The 24,953-nt window shown below is 42.0% G+C and overlaps 1 protein-coding gene across 1 annotated transcript in view; it reads right to left on the reverse strand.

Moving 5' to 3' along the window:
* ahsa1b (AHA1, activator of heat shock protein ATPase homolog 1b) overlaps positions 1-24,477 on the reverse strand; it is a 33,944-nt gene extending 9,467 nt beyond the window's left edge. Inside the window, exons 1-5 of the mRNA XM_052010549.1 lie at positions 23,996-24,477; positions 17,517-17,707; positions 15,700-15,782; positions 12,513-12,630; positions 429-517 (exon numbers count right to left, since the gene is read on the reverse strand). Of these exons, the coding sequence (XP_051866509.1) occupies positions 429-517; positions 12,513-12,630; positions 15,700-15,782; positions 17,517-17,707; positions 23,996-24,075 (561 nt within the window). The 5' untranslated portion in view covers positions 24,076-24,477. The remainder of the gene's footprint in view (positions 1-428; positions 518-12,512; positions 12,631-15,699; positions 15,783-17,516; positions 17,708-23,995) is intronic.
* Between the last annotated feature and the right edge of the window lie 476 nt (positions 24,478-24,953).

Raw genomic sequence — 24,953 nt, forward strand, 5'->3', positions numbered from 1 at the left:
AATACCTTATAGCTCAAAAGGCATCCAAGATTGATCCTGCCATCAGAATTGATTCAATAAAGAACTTCACCCTCAGTGAAGAATCTTGACACCACAGACGTATCTGGCAGAAAGTATTACAGTGCATCAGAAATTAAACATTGCTCTGACTAGCTATTAAAACCAACCACAAGGTATTCAGCTCTTAAGTTTCAATAATATCACCAAGTGGGAGCTCTAGAGCTGGGAAATTTATCATGAACCAGATCAGTTTTTGTACTATACAGAATACCATTCAATTTCAATGCATTTTTTAAAAAAAACTTTAAACTCTAACCATCTGTTCAAGCAAGCTTCACTCCTATGCTTCTTGGAGGTGGCACAGCAAGTATCGGTATACATCTTAATTTGAAATTGGAGCTAATAACTGACAGTTAATGTTTCTTTACCTTGGCCTGTAGATCAATCTTGGGCTTGGACTGCGACTGTTCCTTCTGAACTCCATTAACTGTTGGCAATATCATTCCTTGAGTAAATTCTGAAATACAAGATAACTTATCAAATTTGTGTACAGGGCCAGTTAACTACTGTGGTTATAAGAGCACAGAAGCAGAGTATTCTACAGCAATCACTTCAACTCCAAACTCTCATATGGACAAGCCAAATATGCTCATCTTTACTCTTTCTACACCTACAACTGTGTGACTAAGCACAGCTCAAACACCATTTATAATTTGATGACGACATCAAGGTTGTTGGTAGAATCTCAGATGGCAATGAAGCTAACAGGAGTCAGATAGATCAGCTGGTTGAATGGTGTCACAACAACCTCACACTCTGGACTCAAGTCAGAACACAAACCAGTCCTCATTGATGGGTCAGTGGTTGAAAGTGAGCAGCTTCAAGTTCCTGGGTATCAACATCTCAGAGGATCTATCCTGGGCCCAACACATTGATGCAATCATGAAGGCCTCAAGCCAGCAGCTCTACTTGGTTAGGAGTTTGAGGAGACTTGGTATGTCACCAAAGACTTGCAAATTTCTACAGATGTATGGTGGAGAGCATTCTGACAGGTTGAATAACAGGTTGAATGGACCCTCCAATGCACAGGATCACAAGACAAGGGAGCAGGCCATTCGGCCCATCGAGTCTGCTCCAAAGAAAGGGAAAAAGAAATGAGAAATGGGGGAATGTCCATGAGAGAGAAAAAAACTAATCCTTTCTAGCCCCAATTTCCAGCCTTATCCTCATATCCCTTGATACCTTCACTAATTAGATAACTATCTATCTCCCCCTTAAACACCTCCAATGATCGGGCCTCCACTGCTGTACATGGCAAAGAATTTATGAATTCACCACCATGTGGCTAAAGAAATTTCTCCTCAACTCTGTTTTAAACCTGTACCCTCTAATTCTAAGATTGTGCCCTCTGGTCCTGGACTCATCCACCAAGGGAAACAGCTTGACCACATCTACTCTGTCCAGTCCTTTCAACATTCTAAATGTTTCTATGAGGTCCCCTCTCATTCTTCTGTACTCCAGTGAGTACAGTCCAAGAGCTGACAAACGTTCATCATATGCAAGCCCTTTCGTTCTGGGAATCATCCTCATAAATCTCCTCTGAACCCTCTTCAACATCAGCACATCCTTCCTAAGATATGGGGCCCAAAACTGCACACAGTATTCCAAATGCGGCCTCACTAGTGCCCCGTAGAGCCTCATCAACACCTCCCTACTTTTATACACTATACCTCTTGAAATGAATGCCAACATAGCATTCGCTTTCCTTACCGCTGATCCGATCTGGTGGTTAACCTTTAGGGTATAATGCATGAGTACCCCCAAGTCCCTTTGTACTTCGGGTGAAATAAACGGGCAATTATCTAGAAGGGGAGAAAATTCAAAGTGTACAATGGCACATTTCTCAACATTGAATCTCATCTGCCATTTCCTTGCCCATTCTCCTAAACTATCTAGGTCTCTCTGCAACCTTGTCTCCACAATGCTCCCTACTCCTCCACCTATCTTGGTGTCATCTGCAAACTTAGCCACAAAACTATTTACTCCATCATCCAAATCGTTAACGTACAAAGTAAAAAGAAGCGGCCCCAACACCGACCCCTGCGGAACACCACTAGTAACCGGTAGCCAACCACAACAGAATCCTTTTATTCCCACCCTTTGCTTTCTGTCAATCAGCCAATGCTCCACCCATTCTGTTATCCTACCTGTAATTCCATGACCTCTCATCTTCTTAATCAGCCTCTTGTGCAGCACCTTGTCGAAGGCCTTTTGAAAGTCTAAATACACAACATCTACTGCCTCTCCCTTATCCACCCTACCTGAGATTTCCTCAAAAAAACTCCAATAGGTTGGTCAGGCAGGATCTTCCCTTCACAAAATCATGCTGGCTTGGACCTATCTTGCCTTGCACCTCTAGGTATTCCATAACCTCATCCTTGAGGATCGATTCTAATAACTTTCCCATCACTGACGTCAAACTAATAGGTCTGTAATTTCCTTTATGCTGCCTCCCACCTTTCTTATACAGCGGAACTACATTTGCGAGCCTCCAGTCATCCGGAACCATGCCGGAGTCTATAGTCCTGGAAAATTATCACCAGTGCTTCCGCTATCTCTAAAGCCACCACCTTCGGAACCCAAGGAAGCACCTCCTGGAGACTTGCCTTTAGTCCATTTAGTTTTCCTAGCACCTTCTCTCTAGTAATCTTAACTGAACTTAGTTCCATTTCTTAAGACCCCTGACTATCCACTATATTGCTGTTGTCCTCCACAGTGAAGACCGATGCAAAATACTCATTTAGTTCCTTTGCCATCTCTTTATCATCCATTATAATCTCTCCTGCACCATTATCGATTGGTCCTATATCAACCCGTATCTCTTTTACTCTTCATATATTTGAAAAAAAACTTAGTATCCTTTCAAATGTTATCTGCCAACTTCCTTTCACAATTCATTTTTTCTTTCCTAATGACATTTAGTTTCTTTTTGCAGGTTTTTAAAAGTTTCCCAGTTTTCTGTTTTCCCACTAATTCTTGCTTCCTTTTGCTTTTATTTTGGCCTTCAACTCTCTCATTATCCACATTTGTGCCTTTCTTTCCCATTCAAAGGCTTTTTTCTTGGAATGTATCTATCCTGCATTTTCCTTATTACTTGTAGAAATTCTATCCATTTCTGCTCTGCCATCCCTCCATCTAGCTTACTCTTCCAATCAATTTGGGCCAGCTCCTCTCTCATGCCACTGTAATTTCCTTTGTTCCACTGAAATATTGATACACCAGTTATCAGCTTCTCCTTCTCAAATTTGAAACTGAACTCAATCATATTGTGATCACTAGTTCCTAATGGTTCCTTTACCTTTAGTTCCCTAATCACCTCCAGATCGTTACACAGCACCCAATCCAAAACAGCTGACCCCCTGGTGGGCTCATCAAGTTGCTCCAAAAAGCTGTCCCGTAGACCTTCTACAAACTCACTCTCCTGAGATCCACTGCCTTGCTGGGTTTCCCAATCCACCTTCATGTTAAAATCCCCCATAATTATCTTAACATTGTCACTCTGACATGCTTTTTCTATTTCTAACTGCAACTTATAGTCCACATCCTGACTGCTATTAGGGGGCCTATATATAACTGCTATTATTGTCCTTTTACCCTTGCTATTTCTTAGCTCCACCCATAAGGATTCCATTTCTTCTGACCCAATGTCCATCCTTCCTATTGATTTTATATCATTACTAACAATCAGGGCCACACCACCCTCTCTGCCTACCCACCTATCCTTTCTATACACTGGGTACCCCTGGACATTTGGTTCCTAATCACATCCGTCATAAAGCCATGACTCAGTGATTGCCACAATGTCATATTTATTAATCTGTAGTTGTGCCACTAGGTCATCCACTTTATTCCTAATGCTACGTGTATTTAAATATGGTACATTTAGTCCAGTTTCTGCTACTGATTTTGATGTACTTCTATTGTTCAGCAAATTATCCTGACTTTTCACCTGCCTATCCTTCTTACCATCCTCACTGCACATTATCTTGGACTTGTTTCTATAAACCTCCTCTACCCTAACATCTTGGTTTCCATCCCTCTGCCAGATTAGTTTAAACCCTCCCCAACAGCTAAATTAAATATTCCTGCCAGGATATTGGACCCCTTGGAGTTTAGGTATTGGTATATTATTGTCACTTGTACTGAGGTACGGTGGAAAACTTCTTACAAACTGATCTTACAGGTCAATTCATTACACAGTGCAGTTACATTAAGTTAGTATAGTGCATTGATTTAGTACAGGTAAAAACACAACAACAGTACAGAGTAAAGTCTCACAGCTACAGAGAAAGTGAAAGGTTACAACAAAGGTAGATTGTGAGGTCAGAGTCCATCTCATTGTATAAGGGAACTGTTCAATAGTCTTATCACTGTAGGGTAGAAGCTGTCCTTAAGTCTGGTGGTACGTGCCCTCAGGCTCCTGTATCTTCTACCCGATGGAAGAGGAGAGAAGAGAGAATGTCCTGGGTGGGTGGGGTCTTTGATTATGCTGGCTGCTACACCAAGACAACGAGAGGTAAAGACAGAATCCAAGGAGGGGAGACTGGTGTCTGTAATGCGCTGGGCTGTGTCCACAAATCTCTGCAGCTTCTTGCAGTCTTGGGCAGAGCAGTTGCCATACCAAGCTGTGATACATCCTGATAGGATGCTTTCTATGGTGCATCAGTAAAAGTTGGTGAGAGTCAAAGGCGACAAACCAAATTTCTTTAGCCTCCTGAGGAAGTAGAGGCGCTGGTGAGCTTTCTTGGCCATGGCATCCACATGGTTTGTCCAGGACAGGTTGTTGGTGATGTTCACTCCCAGGAACTTGAAGCTCTCAACCTCAGCACGATTGATGTAGACAGGTGCATGTACACCACCCCTTTTCCTGAAGTCAATGACCAGCTCTTTAGTTTTGTTGACATTGAGGGAAAGGTGGTTGTCATGATACCATTTCACTAAGCTCTCTATTGTAACCCATCCTTAGTGAACAGGTCATGCCTCCCCAAAAAAAGGTCCCAATGATGCAGAAATTTGAAGCCCTGCCCCCGTCACTCAGCCATGCATTCATCTGCAAGATCTTTCTATTTTTACTTCCATTAGCACATGGCACAGGTAGAAATCCTGAAATTACCACCTTAGAGGTCCTACTTCTCAATTTTCTTCCTAACTCCTTGTATTCCTCCTTCAGGACCTCTTCTCTTTTTCTACCCATGTCATTGGTACCTACACAATCACAAGAGGCTTCAGAGGGTTGTAGACTCAGCCAGCTTCACAGGCACAACCCTCCCCACCATTGAAGTTATCTTCAAGAGGGATTGCCTCAAGGCAGAAGCATCTATCATTAAGGACCCTCACCATCCAGAACATACTCTCTTCATATTACTACCATCAGGGAGGTGGTACAGGAGCCTGAAGACCCACACAATGTTTCTGGAACAGCTTCTTCCCCCTCCGCCATCAGATTTCTGAATGGTCCATGAACACGACCTTAGTCATTTCGTAATTTATTGATTGTCGTCTTTGCACTGTACTGCTGCCACAAAACAAATTTCACATCATATGTCGGTGATAATAAATCCGATTCTGATAGGAGGACTTATCCAAAGGTCTGGATGAAAGCTTCACATGATCCAAGACCAACACCATCCAAAACAAAAAAAATCCAGATTACCTTCAACTGATCAATGTTGCTGGTGGATTTGATCATAATGCCACAGAAATTGCCAACCATTCACATTGATGCAATTGTTATTAATGACCCATCGACCTGAACGTTTCTCTGCCCATGGAGAGGATTACTGATAGAGTTGCCATGCTGGAACTAATGAAAGGCAATCTAATCAATTAGAGATTTACAGGGTAAATGTTGAGCATGTTCACTCTGGCTTGGGAGTTTAAAGTCACAAGGCACAATTTCAGGACTGAACATCAGTCATTTGGGAGTAAGCTGGAGCAATTTCTTTAATCAAGAGCTGTGGAGATTTGGGAGGGTGCTACAGTAGCACAACATTTGCTGCACAGCTCCAGTGACCCAGATTCGATCTTGATCCCAGCTGCTGTCTGTGTGAAGTGTGCATGTTCCCTCCACATCAACATGGGCTTTCTTTTGGAATGCAGGAGGCACAGAGATGTACTGGTAGACAAACTTGTCCCTTAGTATGTTAATTGAATAAACAAAAAGGGAATTAATGGTCATGCACAAGAGAGAACAAGTTGCACGGATACAAGGAATTGAATTAATGGGATGTCTTGGAGTTGGCATGGATCTGATGGAGCCAAATGGTCTCCCCCTGCTTTGATACAAGCACAATTCCTCCTCAGTGAGTGGCATTTGTTTTAAATTATTGCTCTATTGTGCTCACACAGAAATTAATCTGCACATCCAAATATGATACTCAAGTCATATGAAACCAAAACAGTTCAATGTTGCAGGTGCGGTCTCAAAGCAGCAAAAGACTTTACTCCTGTTCTCCATCTTCAATTCATTTGTAATAAACACCTGGGGTTTACCCAGATGTTTAGGCTTTGCACGGCTAACTGGACAGAATGTGTTTGTGGTATTGGAATCTGGTGTCTTGGTATATGCCTGGTTCAAGTTATAAATTGAGCTTCCCAATTTTCAAATTGACAAGCATTAACTATACTGATGTTGATTACTAATCCATCTCCACAAATAATACTTCAATGATCATTTCATGGCAGTACATTCAAATCTTGCACTTAATTTTCCTTCAAAGTCCCCATCTGCTGCCAAAGACATTTTTTCCCAAATATCTTTCATAAACGACCAATCCTCATTTTCAACCTTCATCTCAAGTCCTCTTGTTCCAAGTATTTCCTATATCAGTTGTCGCTCAGCAATGGCATCTCTAACCAGAGTCTTCTGACTCAAGTCAAGTCCTACTTTAGAGTTGAGTACAAAGTCCAGGTTGAAACTCCGGCAAGAAATACCATAAGAAACAGCTTTTCTTTCCTCTTACTTATGTTTGAGAAACTGAATTCCACCTAGTCTTCAAGTTATTTGTACCCCTCAACCAAGATTCTCTTGTAATTTCACACCCTGCTTTTGAGAGACCAGTGCACAAATTAGTTACTACACTTCCTATATTACAATAGACTTGGCAGTCCAATACTGACATGTTGATGCACCCTATATGTGCCCATGCACAAAGCTGATGCAGTAGGCTGTACTGTGTGCATGAAAAATCCATTGGTGCCTTTCAAAGAGCCTGGAGAGATCAACTGAATCCTATTCTGACCCATCTGCATAGGATTAAGATCTGGTCACATCCAACTACTATAAATTTCAAATAATGAATTGCTAGAAATGCTTTGCAGGCCTCAAGCAAATTTAGAGATGCAACAGCTGCCCTTCTGTCTCCTCCCTTCTTCTTGTCCAAGGATCCAAATGTTCCTTCCAGGTGAAGCAGTGATTCACTTGCAATTCCAATTTAGTGAAATGCATCTGGCATTCAGGGTATAACATCTGCACTGGGGAAACCAAATCAGGTTGGGCAACAGCTTTGTAGGACACTCCTATTTAATCTATTAGGGTGAATTAGCTTCTTAAATTTTCCTGTCATGAAGCCACTCAACCTATTGTGTCTAGGCCAGACTTGAGATTCTCATCAGCCCCCTTCCTCCCCTCCCCAATTATTTATCTGCAACTACTCTCACATACCCATCAGCTAACCCTCCACTCAAATTCTCCTGCCATCCCTCTACACTAGATGCAGGTTAGATGGCCTACCAACAGGCACATCTTTAGAATGCAAGAGGAAAGCAGAGCACCTGGGGAGACACCCATGTGCTCACAGGGTGAATGTGCAAACTTCACACAGGTAGCACCCAAGATCAGGTTCAAACCAGGTCAATGCCGCTGCGACACAGCTCCAGTATATGCTGCTCCACTCTGCTATCCAGTTGCCTGCCTCCAAATCTCTATCCCACTCTGACCTGTATTTTGTCTCCTATGCTCAATCTTCCAATCTGGTTCAAAGCCTTTGGTGCTCAAAAATCAACAATTTCAGGCAATCCTCCTCAACTTATTTCTGCAATTTTCCTCTCAGCATTTCAGATTTACACCTCTACCAGATGTGCATTTATTACAGTCTCCATCCTATCATAGGCCTTCCTTTTAGTTTTTGCCATCCCTACCTGTCACTTACTTAAAAAAGAGAACTTTAAATTTTCAGTTCTGATGAAAGGCCAACCCAAAATATTAAGTCAGTTTCTCTTCCTACACCTGCTCAACTTGCTGAGTATTTTCAGCACCATTTTCTTTTGCTTGATGCTGAATGTGTTTGAACAAGGATCTGCCAGCAAATGATGAACCAGCAGGAGTTTGTGAAACTGCTGGCTATTGAGAATGCAGTGTAGAAGTTTGACATCTCTCAACACAAAGACATCTGGACAATTGCATACTAAGTGAGCAATTTGATGGAGAGATCTATCACTAGTTGGTCAAAAATTTTTTTTAGACTTGGCTGGCTTTGCAAATTCTAGAGGCATTTTGGAGATGTTGCTGTTAAATACTTAAACTGGCTTATATTTCTCAACAATGAATCGTTAATGATGGTATCAGTACAGGAGCACAAGAATAAGATGCAGGTTGGAGCTAGACAAATCTTAACATGATTGGAGATCAGAACTGGGATGCTGCAGAAAATGGTCAATGGCCTGGAGTGATGTTTGTGCACTATTGGTACAAATTGTCTGTAAAGACTGCTTCAATAAGAAGTCTTTCCAGTGTCCAGGTCTTAAGATTACAGTGAAGTCAGTAAATGAGAGCTGGTCATTGACTTCAGGAAAGGGGGCAGTGTCCATGCACCTGTCTACATCAATAGTGCTGAAGTTGAGAAGGTTGAGAGGTTCAAGTTCCTTGGAATGATCACCAATAGCCTGTTCTGGTCCAACCATGTAGACACTACAGCCAAGAAAGCTCACCAGCACCTCTACTTCCTCAGGAGACTAAAGAAATTTGGCAAGTCCCCTTTGACACTCACTAACTTTTATCTATGCATCATAGAAAGCATCCTATCTGGATGCATCACAGCTTAATATGGCAACTGCTCTGCCCAAGACCGCAAGAAACTGCAGAAAGTTCTGGACACAGCACATCACAGAAACCAGCCTCCCCTCCTTGGACTGTCTATACTTCTCGCGTCTAGGCGAAGCAGCCAGCACAATCAAAGACCCCACCCACCTGGGTCAATCTCTCTCCTCCCCTCTCCCATCAGGCAGAAGATATAGGAGCCTGAGGGCACATACCACCAGGCTCAAGGACAGCTCTATCCTGCTGTGATAAGACTATTGAATGGTTCCCTTGTATGATGAGATGGACTCTTGACCTCAATCTACCTTGTTTGACCTTGCACCTTATTGTCGACCTGCACTGGGGTGACTCTTTACTCTGCATACTGTTATTGTTTTTACGCTGTACTACCTCAATGCACTGTGTAATGAATTGATCTGTACGAACAGTATACAAGTTTTTCCACTGTACCTTAGTACAAGTGACAATAATAAACCAATATCCTCTGACGAAGTCCCTCATGGCAAAACTAAGAACACAAAGAAAAGCAGTAGTACTGAGGCAAATATGGAGCCTTGCAACATTGTTTTCAAAGCCTTGAATGTACAGAAGTCATTACTGACAAGCACTTGCCTTGTCACATGGTCACAGAATAGGCAGCTAATTTGTAAAAGCATTTCTGAGCAGCTCAGTTTATGGACATTAACTATCTGTGACTGTATTGAAGGTGTAACCTCTGCCAAAGGCTTTGGTGAAAACAATGAAAAGAACGTGCAGGTCCATGTTCTGTTCTCCTGGATCACAACTAAAATCATCTGCAGTTTAAAACCATGTTGCAAATATTTGAGGTAACTCTGCCAGAAGGGCAACGAGTGATTGGCAGAATGCAAGATACCATTTGGATATCTGATTTTAAATCAGCTTTGCTGTATTTTAAACATTAACAGTGGTATCCTTGAAGTTGTGCATCATTTATTCTTCTGTTCAGAAACTGTTCAGGTTGCCAATAAACACATTTTGGGCCTTCTGCTTTACATTTACTGACGTTTCATCCCTATCTTGTCAGGGTTTAGTTGTTTGACTGCTTTTAACCCCAATAGATGGGTAACAAAGATCCCATTTGTTTTAATGGTGGGGGAATGGTTAGCTGTTGCATGTTCAACCCATCAAAACAATTTCTTCATTTTGGGAACTATCTTGTAGACCACAGAACAGTATAGCACAGGAAGAGGCCCTTTACCCCACAATGTCTGTGCCAACCATGATGCCAAATTAAACTAATCCCGTTTACCCACACATAATCTATATCCTTCCATTCCCTGCTTGTTCACATGTCTGCATAAATGCCTCTTAAACCTTGTTATCATATCTGCTTTTCCACCATCTTCCCTGGCAGCATGTTCCAGGCACTTAACAGTTTAAAAAAAACTTGCCTCAAATCTTTAAATTTCCCACCTTAAACCTATGCCCTCTAGTATTTGACATTTCCACCCTGGGAAAAATGACACTGACTATCTACCCTAATTTTAAGTAGATCCATCAGGTCACCCTGCAGCCTCCAATGTTCTAGAGAAAACAATCCAAGTTTGCCCAACCCCTTCTTATAGCTAATACTTCCTAACCCAGGCAACATCCTGGTAAACCTCTTCTACACCCCCTCCAAAGCCTCCACATCCTGACTGCAACAACCAGAACTACACACAATGCTCCTAATGTGCACTAATCGAAGTTTCATACAGCTGCAACTGACTTCCTGACTTTTTATACTTAATGCCCCTGCACCTTCTATCTACTTGTGTTGCCACTTTCAGGGAGCTATGGTCTGGCACTCCAAGGTCACTCAGTACATCAATGCCCTTACAGGTCCTGCCATTTACTGTATACTTTCTTCATACATTTGGCCTCCCAAAGTGCAGCACCTCAGTTGTCCAGATTAAACTCCATCTGTCATTTCTCAGCCCATATTTCCCACTGATCTACATCCTGCTGTATCCTTTGACAACCTTCCTCTCTATCCACAACTGCCAATTTTTATGGTGTCTGCAAAGTTACTAATCAGCCACCTACATTTTAGTCCAAATCATTTATCTATAACAGAGGCCCAAGCACCGATCCTTGCAGAACATCACAGGCCACAGAAACACCTCATCACCATGTACTGACAAATTCATAAGAGCTGTGATGAATTTGGATGGTCCACAGAAAATCAAAGAACAGTTGTTACTTATACTGCCCCAATGATCTCCTCAGTTCTCTCACCACTCAGTGTATTCTTACAAGTCAGATTGGACCTTGTAAACAGGAGTTCGAACCTCCAAATAGGAAACAAAATCATTTTCATATATATTGTATACATACGACCTCAATCTTTTAAACCAATTGAAGTACAACCTTCAGCACTGATTTATACCACTTCCAATGATCACATCTTTCAAATTGGTTCTATTTTTCTGTTGGGGTGTCTATGAGTGGTTGTTCAAGAGGAAACTAGTTATCCAGTGATTGGAAATTGTACCTGGTAACCAATTTGCTTGATGAGTTGTGAACACAGCCCAGTCCATCACACAAACCAGCCTCCCCTCCACTGACTGTCTACACTTCCCAGTGCCTTGCAAAAGCAGCTAACATAATCAAGGACCCCTCCCACCCCAGTCATTCTTTCTTCTCCCCTCTCCTGTCAGGCAGAAGATACAATAGCTTGTATCTTAGATGAACAGAACTCTTGTATGCTAAGAGATGATCTCCCAATCTACCTCATGTCCACCTACACTTTCTCTGTAAGTGCAACACTACATTGTTTTCTTTTAACTACCTTAATTATGTATGGCATGATCTGTCTGGATGGCACACAAAACAAAAGCTTTTCACTATCTCAGTACACGTTACTATACTAAACCAATCTAATGTGAGTGTTGAAATTTCAGATGAACTTGGGAGAATTTCCGCTTATAGAAACCAAACCAACAAGTACCAACTTTAAGTGCCAAAAACAAACGTAGTGAATTATCAAGGGCAATCTATCCTCACTGACCATTATTCCACAATTGCATCAAAGACCCACCTTTGAACCCTGCGTTGAAAGTGTTAAAGATTGTGTGATGTGTAATCTTTTGTTAAACCTGAGATTCAGTTGTTGCACCAATTGTGATCTCTCATCTTAAAGATGAATTATTTCACACAAGTGTACAGTAAATGACATACATTAGCAGTTTCAAGTAAAGAGTCACCCCAGAGCTGGAATTGGTCAAGTTCTAAATTCAAATATTTAAAAATTCTTGATAAAATACCCAGAATATTGAGATTGTCAAATAATGCAATTTAAGGCAGGATGTTTAGTTCTGTCAGTATAGCCGTTTTTAATTTGCAGCATTCAAATTACTGATTATCCTTTCACTTGAACAGATTTACTATCTCAAATACTTAACTCCATACTCACCTAATTTCAGTGTGTCAACATAGTTGAGAAGTGCCTTCCTGATCTTATCTGCACCAGCAGTTTTCATTAGATTCAATAGCTTTGTCTCAGGTTCATCTTTTGCCAGGCCAACAATAATCTGGAAGACAAAATGCCTTTTGGTTAGACTCCATATACTGTGCAAGTTACAAATGTAAGACAGACCAAAATCTTCCAATATTTTAAGCACACTTTACCTTACTTATTGCTATCACTTTGCAAATACTTTTTCTGCAACTGTAATAAACTCAACATATTGCTTTGGAGTTGTGCAGTATTAACCTCCTAGTAATGAAACAATTAACGGTACAATTAGAAGGCTAGGATAGAACTACGGCAATGATTGAGGATTAGTAGGACAGAAGAAGGAAGTTTATTGTCATGGGCATACATACCCAGGGTATAAATGCCATGAAAAGTACAGAAGTGTGGAGTGCAGGATTCTACCAGGCAACTGGGGTAATTGGCAACTGCAGACTTCAAAATGAATTACTTTAAGTACCAATCTTATGCTTATATTATCAAAAGAGCAATTTTAAAATGCAAGTTTAAAAGTAGGTAAGACTTACTTTACAAAAACTGTTATTGAAGTGCAACACTACATTTAGCATTCAGACCATAATAACTGCAAAGCTGAAAGTTGTATCATTTAGTTTTTCTATTGGAAACTCAAACTATTTTTAAATGGCAAGCAATTTTATAAGAGTTAATGTAATATAGTTTTCAAAATCAAAGTTAACTGCAGTTAGAAGATACCAATGTAATGATGTATTGAACTTGCAGCTGTACATTAGACAACAATGCAAGTTTCAAGTGCATGGATGGACAGACATGTTCAATTCCCTATACTTGCAGACTATAATCCTAAAAATTCCATTTGGGATCCAGAACAGCTTAACAGATGAAGAAACCCACCTGGCACCATAAATCTGAAAGCAGGCTCTGACACTGGTTCGTCAACTAAACAGACTAGAAGAGTTTAGGACAAAGGGTCCCAGAATACAGCAAAAATATATCCCAATGAGGATAAAAGATTCCAGGGGAAGGAAATGAATTAACTAAGCTAACCAGGAACATTTACAAGGATAATAAATCGAAGGAGAAAACAAAAGACAGTTAGTAATGGACCCAAAGATTGGTATAAACTCAAAATCCAGAAGAGGACCGGGGGGGCGAACGAACTTACAAGAAAAACTGACACAAAGTCAAATACACAAGAGGGAAGAGGGGTCAAACTGAACAGAAGCCCTATAGAGAAGGAAATTGGGTAAACAGTCATGAGGAACAAAGAACTGCAAGGGGGTTAAATACTTTGCAGCAAGATTTATTGTTGAATATACAAGAAACATGCAATGAATGTTAAAAATACAGGGGAGGAATTAAATAGATCACAAGATACTTAGTCGAAGACAAACTAATGGTGCCAAAGGCTAATACTTTTATGGTTTACATCCTAGTATCCCAAAAGTACTTGATTCAGTGAAAATGGATGTATTAGTTGTAATCTTCCAAAAATTCTTGTTTCTGGAGAGATGCTGAAGGAGTGGTGGAAAATTGTCAATGGAAAAGCACTTTCACAAGGATGGGAGGCCAAAAGCAAGTAACTTGAAGCCAGTTAGCCTAATCTCTAATAATTGATTCTAACTTGCATTCAAGAATAAAGGTAATAGCAGAACATTTGGAAAGTTATCTGATCAAGCAGAGTCAGCATGCTCCCTGAAGGGGAAAACTACGTCTAACAAATTTATTAGAGTTCTTTGAAGTATCAGCCAGAGTGGATAAGGGAAAAACCATAGATACATGTTTGGATTTTCCAAAAGGCATTCAAAGGACCACACAAAAGGTTACTTTGCAATATGTTGAGAGTAATAGACTGGTATTAAGAGGATTGGTTAACCAGCTGGAAGCAGCATGTAGGGGAAAGGGGATCATTTTCAGGTTAATAACTAACCCAGTGCTCCAGGAATCAGTGCTAGGACAATAGTTGCTTTCAATATACATTGAGTTAAAGGAAAGCAAAAGCACTAGCCAAATTTTCAGATGAAATAAAATTGAAGTGAGGTGGTGGGGGTGTGTGGGCAGGAAAGAAGAGGTGGGAACAGGTAAGCTGAGTGGAGTGATTATACAGATAATCAATAAAGGGAGCATTATGCAAGAGATGCAAAGTTGTTCACAATGGAATTAAGAATGATAAAAAAACATTTGTTTAAACAGTTAAGATTTTGCAGGTCAAAGGGATTTTGTACACAAACTAGCATACAGGTGTGGCAGGTAATTGGAAAGTTTTAGGAATGCTGGTTTTTATTTCATAGCATACAAAACAGCACAGCACAGAAACAGGCCTGTCGACCATATTTAGAATAACATAGTTTTAGTCACTTATTTCAGAAAAATATTACAATTGGAGGTAGTTCAGTGATTATTCACTGGGATGTTCACAGGTATGGAGGGATTGCCTCATGAGCAAAAGCCAAATAGGATCAATCTGCATTCATTGTTCAAATGAATGGCAGCAATCTTACTGAAGTACATGATTCGGTTGGTGGGGATGGGGGGTGGGATTCCTGATTCATGGAAGAGTCCAGGATCAGCAGTCAGTATCACAATCAAGTGGCACCTACTTAAGACCGATATGAGCAAGAACTTCTTTAAGGATTGTGAATCTAGAATTCCTTCCCCAGAAAGCTGTGGAGGCTAAATCCTTGAATATATTCAAAGATGAGATTGAAAAATCAGTCAACGAGGGTAGAGAGTTGTAGGGACAGGAAATTGGACAAGGATAAAGTTGGAACAGCTATGATCTTACTGAATGGCAGAACAGACTTGAGGGTCTGAATGGCCTATTACTGTTCCTGTTTCTTATGGTCAAAAGCAGTGGTTTTCAAACTTCCTTTTTGGCTGAACAAATGGTTCATCCACATGACTAAGTAACCTACCCAGTCTGTGGACTAGTTTAGAAGCAGAGATTGCAACCCATTGTTTTAACATTCTGCGACCACCCATGGGTAGTAACCCCGACTTTGAAAATCAATGATCTTAAAGCAAAAATCAAAATATGGAAATTTGCTAGGTAGATGACCATTTGGCTTGCTGTATCTATGCTAGTTTTTTTTTGCCCCCCCCCCCCACCCCCACATTACCCACTTTAGTCCAAGAATAGGGAACTTACATCCACTTCATCAATGTCATTTTCATCCGAGAGATTCGGTATCTCTACAGTTCCTTTATACTTAATTCCAGTTTTTGAAGTTCCTACAATAGAAGAATACAGGATAGAAAGTTATACAGTAAAACTTGATAATCTGATTATTCAAAAACCCCAATGGCTCAGGAGGCTTACTAGGTGACGGTGACCACAATCCCCTTCAACTCACCAGGGCCCCTGTTCCCACACTCCCTTTCATCTCACTGAGTTTGCTGTAAAGTTATATTTACTATGCAACATCCAAAAAGGTGAATTAAAAGTGTATTGGGGAATAATAGGAATAGCATGCAATAGTCAGGAATATCTCCAGTCAGGCACCAAAGCCCTGGAGCATGCCAGATTATCAGACATTAACTGTACATGTTATCAATTAGTATCAATTTCAAGTACAAAGACAAAGAAAAGCGAGTGAGCTAAATTTTCTTTTAGATTTACTGATTTTCCTTTTAATATGTGAACAATCTGACCAGTTCCCTTTTCATACCCCACTTTGAATTTAATGATATTTTCTATTTCAAAGCATAAGATTTCAGTCTTTCAGAAGACGAATTAAGCAAAAGCAAAGTTTAACATGCATGCCTTGGATGATACTTTTGTTGGTAGAATCTCAGATGGTGATGAGGAGGCTTACAGGAATGAAATAAATCAGTTGGTGTCACAACAACCTCGCACTCAACATCAGCAAGACCAAGGAACTAATTGTGGACTTCAGGAAGGGGAAGTCAGGAGATTACACATCAGTCCTCATTAAGGAAGGGGTCAGCAGTGGAAAGGGTGAGCAGCTTCAAGTTCCTAGGTGTCAACATCTCAGATGATCTATCCTGGGCCCAACACATTGCTGTAATCACGAAGAAGGCATGCCAGCAGCTCTACTTTGTTAGGAGTTTGAGGAGATTTGGTATGTCACCAAAGACAAAGTTTCTTCAGATGTACAGTGGAGAGCATTCTGACTGGTTGCATCACAGCCTGGTATGGAGCCTCTGGATCGCAAGAGGCTTCAGAGGGTTGTAGACTTAACCAGCTCCATCACAGGCACAACCTTCCCCACCATCAAAGACACCTTAAAGAGGCAGTGCCTCAAGAAAACAGCATACATCATTAAGGGCCTTCACCATCCAGGACATGCCCTCTTCTCATTACTATTATCAGGGAGGAGGTACAGGAGCCTGAAGACCCACACTCAACATTTCAGGAACAGCTTCTTCCCCTCTGCCATCAGATTTCTGAACAATTCATGAATACTACTTCATTATTCCTTTCTTTCCACACTATTTATTTTGTATAGATTTGTGTCCTTGCATTGTACTGCTGCTGCAAAACAACAAGTTTCATGTCATGTCAGTGACATGAAATCTGATTCTGAAGAGAAACACTTCTACTATGGAGTGGGAGAGCAGAGTACTCCCAGCGACAAGAGGCACGTTAAATCAGTTCCAGTTACACATGCTTCTAAAATAAACGAACCAATCTGGGCTGAAATGCAAATTACTCACCCCATCCTTGCTATCTTGGATATTACACCTTAGATTTAGGTTATCAGACAGAATCAAAGCCATAAGGCATGCCACATCAGTTATGTTATTCAACTTTAAATGCCACAAACATGCACATCTAAGAGAATAGGAATGCAAGACATTTTTATCCTCACAGGTGGACTTGCATCAACTGACAGAGGTCATTTAAAGATACTGACTAAATTTTTCTATGCTGCAATAAACCTGTTACTCAAAAACTCAAGGATCTTTGGTGAAATGTTTCAAATTTCAGCTTTGCATACTCACCTTTCCATGATAAGTGGATGTTCCACTCAAAGAAGAAAATCAATTTTCCTTTTCTGTTGTTGATTGAAGCTTCTCCATCAGTCTTGGTCACCTCCGTGACTTTGCACACTCCCTCTTCGTTTTCTACACTGACTGCCAGCAACAGTGACTTAAGTTTATCTACTGACCAATTTGAGGCATCTCTTTCTGTCCTGCAGAAGAAGATCAGTTTACTATAAACAAGTAAAATTCATACTTACTGACTCAAGTCTGAAGCTTTGATCGATGAGAATCAGAGTCAGAGATGTACAGCACAGAAAGAAGCCCTTTGGCCCATACTTGTCCATACCAACCCAGATGTACATTCAAGCTAATCCCATTTCCTGGCCCATATCCCTCTAAACCCTTGTCATCAATATACTTGTCCACATACTTCTTAAATGTATCTCTTGCACCTGCCTCAACCACTTCTCTAGCAGCTGGTTCCATGTATCTACCACCTGCTGTGTTTAAAAAAAAGGTTACCCCTCAGGTTTTTATTAAGCCTTTCACCTCTAACCTTAGAACTGTGTCCTCTAGTTTGATTCCCCAACCCTGGAAAAAAGACCACATACCCTATCCATGCGCCTCAGGATTTTGTTACCTCCATGAGATTACCCCTCAGTCCCCTACACGCCAAGTAGTAAAGCCCAGCCTGTTTAACCTCTCCATATAAATCAGTCCCTCAAGTCCTTGTAAGTCTTTTTTGCACTCTTTCCAGTTTAATCAAATCCTTCCTATAATATGGTGATCAAAACTAAACAATACTCCAAGTGTGGCCTCACCAACATCTTGTACAATCATAACATAACTTCTCAGCTTCTATACTCAATGCCCTTACTGATGAAGGCCAGCATGCCAAAAGCCTTCTTCCCAGCCTGTGACTTCACTTTAAGGGAACTATGCACCTGTACTCCAAGGTCCTTCTGTTCTACAACAGTAACCAGGGCCCTTTTGTTCAAGGCAAAAGTCCTACCTCAATATGTCCTTCCAAAATATAACACTTTGCACTTATCTGAATTAAATTCCATTTGCCATTCCTCAGCCCACCTACCTAGCCAATCAAGATCCCACTGCACTAAGGAACATTGATGAACAGAGACCTAGGGATTGGAGGACTTTAGTTATGGGGAATGAATAAGCTGGGCTTGTTTTCCTTGGAGTGAAGGAGGCAGAGGGGTGACCCGTGATAAAAGTTTGTAAGATTATGAGAGGAAAAGATAAATTAGATAGTCGAAAACATTCTCGTAGTAGGGTAGAACAGTGGATGTGGTATACATGGATTTTAGTAAGGTGTTTGACAAGGTTCCTCATGGAAGGCTCATTCAGAAAGTCAGGAGGCATAGGATCCAGGGAAACTTGGATATGTGGATTCAGAATTGGCTCGCTCATAAAAGACAGTGGTGGTAGATGGAGCATATTCTGCCTAGAGGTCGGTGACCAGTGGTGTTCCGCAGGGATCCGTTCTGGGACCCCCGCTCTTTGCGACTTTTATAAATGACTTGGATGAGGGTGTAGAAGGGTGGGTTGGTAAGTTTGCTGATAATACAAAGGTTGCTGGTGTTGTGGATAGTGTAGAAGGTTGTTGTAGATTACAACGGGACATTGATAGAATGCAGATCTGGTCTGAAAAGTGGCAGATGGAGTTCAACCCAGAAAAGTGTGAAGTGATTCACTTTGGAAGATCCAATTTGAAGGCAGAGTACAAGGTTAATGGCAAGACTCTTAGCAGTGTGGAGGAACAGAGGGATCTTGGCGTCCATGTCCACAGATCCCTCAAGGTTGCCGCTCAGATTGATAGGGTTAAGGTGGTGTATGGTGTGTTGGCCTTCATTAGTTGGGGTATTGAGTTCAAGAGCCACAAGGTGATGTTACAGCTCTATAGAACTCTGGTCAGACCACACTTGGAGTATTGGGTTCAGTTCTGGTCACCTCATTAGAGGAAGGATGTGGAAGCTTTAGAGAGGGTGCAAAGGAGATTTACCAGGAAGCTGCCTGGATTGGAGAGCATGTCATGAGGATAGGCTGAATGAGCTAAGGATTTTCTTTTTGGAGAGGAGGATGAGAGGTGACTTGATAGAGGTGTACAAGATAATAAGAGGCATAGATCAAGTTGACAGAGACTTTTTCCCCAGTGGCTAACACGAGGGGGCATAACTTTAAGATGATTGGAGGAAGATACAAGGGGGATGTCAGGGGTAAGTTTTTTTTAAATATACACAGAGTGGTGGGTGTGTGGAACACAGCTGACAGAGGTTGTGGGGGCAGATACATTAGGGACATTTAAGAGACTCTTAGACACGTGAAAGATAGAGAAGTGAGGCCTATGTGAGAGGGAGAGGTTAGATAGAGCAGGATAAAATGTTGGCACAACATTGTGGGCCAAAGGGCCTGTACTGTGCTGTAATGTTCTATGTTTAGGGGTATCAAGGTCAAAGGGCATAGTTTTAAGACCCCTGAGGGGCAATGGATAGGAATCATTTAAAGGAATATGGACCAAGCGTAGACAAATGGGACCAGCTCAGGAAGGTAACATGGTTGGCATGAATGAGTTGCCAAATGTACTGTATAACTTATATAGGTTGATATGTGGAACACATAGCCAGAGGTGGTGGTGGAATCATATGGAATAGATACATTAAAGGAAAATTTAGACAGGCACTTAACTAGGCAAGGCATAGAAGAATACTCCTAATAAGTCAAATGGGATTAGTGTAGATGGGCAAAAAGATCAGCAGGGACATGGTGCGCCAAAGAGCCCATTTCTGTGCTGTACAACTATGACTATAGATCTCTGAACTAGCCAAGATCTAGACTTAAAACCAAAAGCACACAACAAGAACCGTGTCAAAAGCAATTACCAGCCTTTCTCTCGACTAAGAGACACCTTCAGGAGCCTGCCCAGTTTCTCTTCACAAGATATCAAAGCCAAATCCAATGCTGTGTCAATGTATAGATAGGTATGATTAGGGTTGCAAGTCACAGTTGAGGCAGTCCCTTTTTAGTGAAAAGTGGATAAGCATTTACAAAAAAGTTAAAACATACATCAGTCAGATTAATTTTATATTGCTGAGCAGAAAAACCACCACAGAAAATGCAAACCAAAATCTTTTGTTCTTGAGACAAAAACTATCGCTTGAGCTCTTGGAGCTAAACAATGGCATTTGCCACCAAATATCAAAACAGACATCCTTAAACATGAGGCACCCTTAATACATGCAGACTAAATATTTTCCAATCCCTTCATTTTCCACCCCGCCAAACTTTCCAACTTCAAAGTTTCCTTGCCTCTAAATGACTCATGACTTGATGTCCAATTCTTCACAAGGTATCACAGTAGCCATTCATCACACAACTTAAAGCTATGCTATTGACAATGAACAGGATCAATGCCAAGGCAGCAATGTTCAATTCTCCAAGTTTCTGCAAATATTGTTTGATAACAAATCAAGACCCATAAACATAACCCAGGCACAGCAGAATGCTACACAATTCTGTTACATTCTTGCCAGCTGATACGGATTTTTTGACGGAATAAGCAGGTAGCACTTCCAGTCCCCTTAGAACCATGTACTGCTGATATATGTCAAACAGATAATCATATTCCAAAATGTTACCAAAAAAGCAACAGTAATTTTCACAAGAATACCCAGAAAAATGCATTTTCAACTCTTTTACAAATTCTTGAATATTCAAAGGCTAATAGGGTCCAAGTAAAATTAAGTGAAGTTTATGAAGACTATTCCACATTTTCTTCCATAAGGAAACTTATAATGCCTTCCAATAATATATTTCCACCTTCTGCAGTCCACCTGGGAGAGAATTTCAACTACTGAAGAAATTCAGTCTCTTAAGTTCAACCTCCATCCCTTGTACTCATGTCTAATTTAAAGCAAATGACCTTTAATACTTCCAGAAACCATATAATCGCAAGGAATGGGGAGACGTGGTAACAGAGTTCCCAATCATGCAACAAAAACAAACCACTGGGGAGTGGAGGGAGGAAAGGATAAGAAAATGGGAGGCATGGGGAAGGATACAAACTTGCCTCCTAACTGCAGCAGTCTTTGTGTTTTATTTTTACAATGTGGTGGCAGGGAGCCCAGAAGCTTTATATATAGAAAATGACAATTGTTAAATAGCAATCTTTTCAGTCCAGCATTCCCACCCCTGCTCCCAAAAAGGTTCTTATTGACTTTAACAGGACCATTAAAAACAGGCAACACACAAAATGCTGGAGGAACTCAACAGGTCAGGCAAAGTGCCTCCAGCATTTTGTGTGTGTTGCTGGAGATTCCAGCATTTGCAAAATCTCTTGACTCTCCAAATTAGAGCTAGAACAAGAGAAAGAAATGAGGGGAGTGCAAAAGACAAATACAAACACCGTGAAAGGGATATAAATGGAGATGGAAAACAGAAGAGGGAAATATAAAGAGGAAAAACAAAATGAAAAAGGGGAAAAATAAAAATAGAGTTTGATAGAGCTGCAAAGGATACACAGCTCAAAGTTATTCACTTCAGCTAATACATACCTGTGATCATGCTCCATGCTAGTTTCTTCCCATCTTTCCTCACCCGTCCATCAAAATGAACCTCCATTGCCTTCCCCCTCAAATGCATTTATATTGTTCATCTCAAATAGTGCCTGTGGTAACTTGTTCCACATGTTCACCCCTCTTTAGTTAAAGTTTATTCCAAATTCCCTCATGGATTTCTTGTCACTTTTTAAAAATTCTACATGACCTTTAATCATGCGCTTCCCCCACAAATTCCTCTTTACTGACACCACCAAAACCTTTCATAACTTTAAACACCTCAATTAGCTCAGCCATCCATCTTTTCATCAGGGGGGAGAAATGAAACATTCTGTTTATCCTTTCTTGATAATGTACACCCTCATACCTCTGGTATCACTGCAATTTTTCCTTCCATATTTTACTTAAAATATGACCTAGAGAACAATAGAAAGCAAAAGAACCACATATATTGCAAATCTAAAATAGAGAGAGAAAATGCTGGAAATATGCTTCAACCTGAAATGTCAACTGTTTTCTCCGCCTACAGATGCTGTCTGACTTCCTGAGCATTTCCAGCATTTTCATTTTTAATTGTGATGTAACCAGAGTTCAACACAGCTCAATCCCAACTTCTCAACACCAGAAATAAACCCTAATACTGGTTCTCTGTATGTCATTGCTAAATTGTGGCACAACTTTTGCACTCCAGGGTCCCTTTGTTCCCCTAAGATGCACACCCTCCCAAGTAAAATAACCTTTCATAAAATAAGATTCCTCCTAAAACTTACAACCTCACATCTACCAATGCCAAACTTCATTTAGCAATTACCTGCCCATTCTGCACGTTTATTAAATCCATTACAGCACCCTCTCTTCCCCACCTCACCCCAATGCCAAACTTCATTTAGCAATTACCTGCCCATTCTGCACGTTTATTAAATCCATTACAGCACCCTCTTCCCCACCTCACCCCAATGCCAAACTTCATTTAGCAATTACCTGCCCATTCTGCACGTTTATTAAATCCATTACAGCACCCTCTCTTCCCCACCTCACCCCAATGCCAAACTTCATTTAGCAATTACCTGCCCATTCTGCACGTTTATTAAATCCATTACAGCAGCCTCTCTTCCCCACCTCACCCCAATGCCAAACTTCATTTAGCAATTACCTGCCCATTCTGCACGTTTATTAAATCCATTACAGCACCCTCTTCCCCACCTCACCCCAATGCCAAACTTCATTTAGCAATTACCTGCCCATTCTGCACGTTTATTAAATCCATTACAGCACCCTCTCTTCCCCACCTCACCCCAATGCCAAACTTCATTTAGCAATTACCTGCCCATTCTGCACGTTTATTAAATCCATTACAGCAGCCTCTCTTCCCCACCTCACCCCAATGCCAAACTTCATTTAGCAATTACCTGCCCATTCTGCACGTTTATTAAATCCATTACAGCAGCCTCTCTTCCCCACCTCACCCCAATGCCAAACTTCATTTAGCAATTACCTGCCCATTCTGCACGTTTATTAAATCCATTACAGCAGCCTCTCTTCCCCACCTCACCCCAATGCCAAACTTCATTTAGCAATTACCTGCCCATTCTGCACGTTTATTAAATCCATTACAGCACCCTCTCTTCCCCACCTCCTCCAAGGCGAAACCTCATTTAGCAATTACCTGCCCATTCTGCACATTTATTAAGTGCTGAAATCCATTACAGTGCCCTCTCTTCCCCACCCTCACGCCCCGCTCCCCGTTTGGGAATCGTGTACATCAATGCAAGGTGCCAGCAGCAACGCCGGAGGGTGGAAGCACCACCACCCACCCTTTACCTCCACATAGGCAGATAGAGAGACAATAGATGAAGGCGGGGTGGGGGTGGGGGGAACAGCAGATGAAGTTGGGGAGAGCTGGACCCACAGCTCTGGAAGCCTCACCAGTGCCAGTTATTGACGTTGGTGGCGTCGGCCCGCTCCTCCACGATCCAGCGCGGGTCGCCCTGTCCCCACTTGGCCATCGCGACAGCAGGCGAGGGGCCGGCGACGGTGCAACCCGGACAAATAGGGTATTTTAAACGAAAATGATGTGTGTGATAACCCGCTGGGCCTGCGCCCGGCTGGCCGAGGGAACACCCAGGTGAACACCGCCCGGGCCGGCGACTCTCCCCACCACACGACGGCCCGCAGCCGCTCTCCTCGACCCTTTATCCGGTCGCCGTCAGAACATGCTAGAAACCCGTGACGTCAGCGCCGCGGCAGCCTGTCCCGATCCTCTCTCCGCAGCGCGCACACACACACACACACACACACAGGCCGAGTGCCGGTGACGCTGCAGAGACGGCCCCGCCCGCCGGGGCTGCTGACGTGAGGGGCGCTTCCGCCCCGCTCTCATTCCCAGCGCAACCGCCCGGACTGCTGACGTAGGATCACTTCCGCCCCGCTCTCAGCCCCAGGGACTGCTGACGTAAGGGGCGCGCCCGCTCTCACCCCCTCCCCACCACAACCGCCGGGAATGCTGACGTAGCATCACTTCCGCCCCTCACCCCATCGCAACCGCCTGTGCTTGTGATGTAAGGGAACTTCCGCCCCGCTCTCGTCCCCCACCCCAACAGCCGGTACCTATGACGTAATGGAACTCCCGCCCCTCGAATTCACTGATTGGACGGAAAATCCCCGTCCCGCCCCTTCCTCCACCGACCTTCCGGTGTGGGAGTGAGGGCCATAAACCATGCCCGCCAATAAGTTTTATTGCCTCTTGTTCTTTAGTTGGGTTATTCGTGGATTTAATTCTTTGTTTGTGCTCAGTTGGCATCGTCCGATGTGTGAGCGGCGGCGCTGGCGGCCGTCCCTGGGGTCTCCGCCCCCTTAGAAAATGCTAGAAACGCGGAGCCGGCTG

Source organism: Pristis pectinata, chromosome 1 (genome assembly GCF_009764475.1).
Source record: "Pristis pectinata isolate sPriPec2 chromosome 1, sPriPec2.1.pri, whole genome shotgun sequence".
NCBI classification, from domain to species: domain Eukaryota; kingdom Metazoa; phylum Chordata; class Chondrichthyes; order Rhinopristiformes; family Pristidae; genus Pristis; species Pristis pectinata.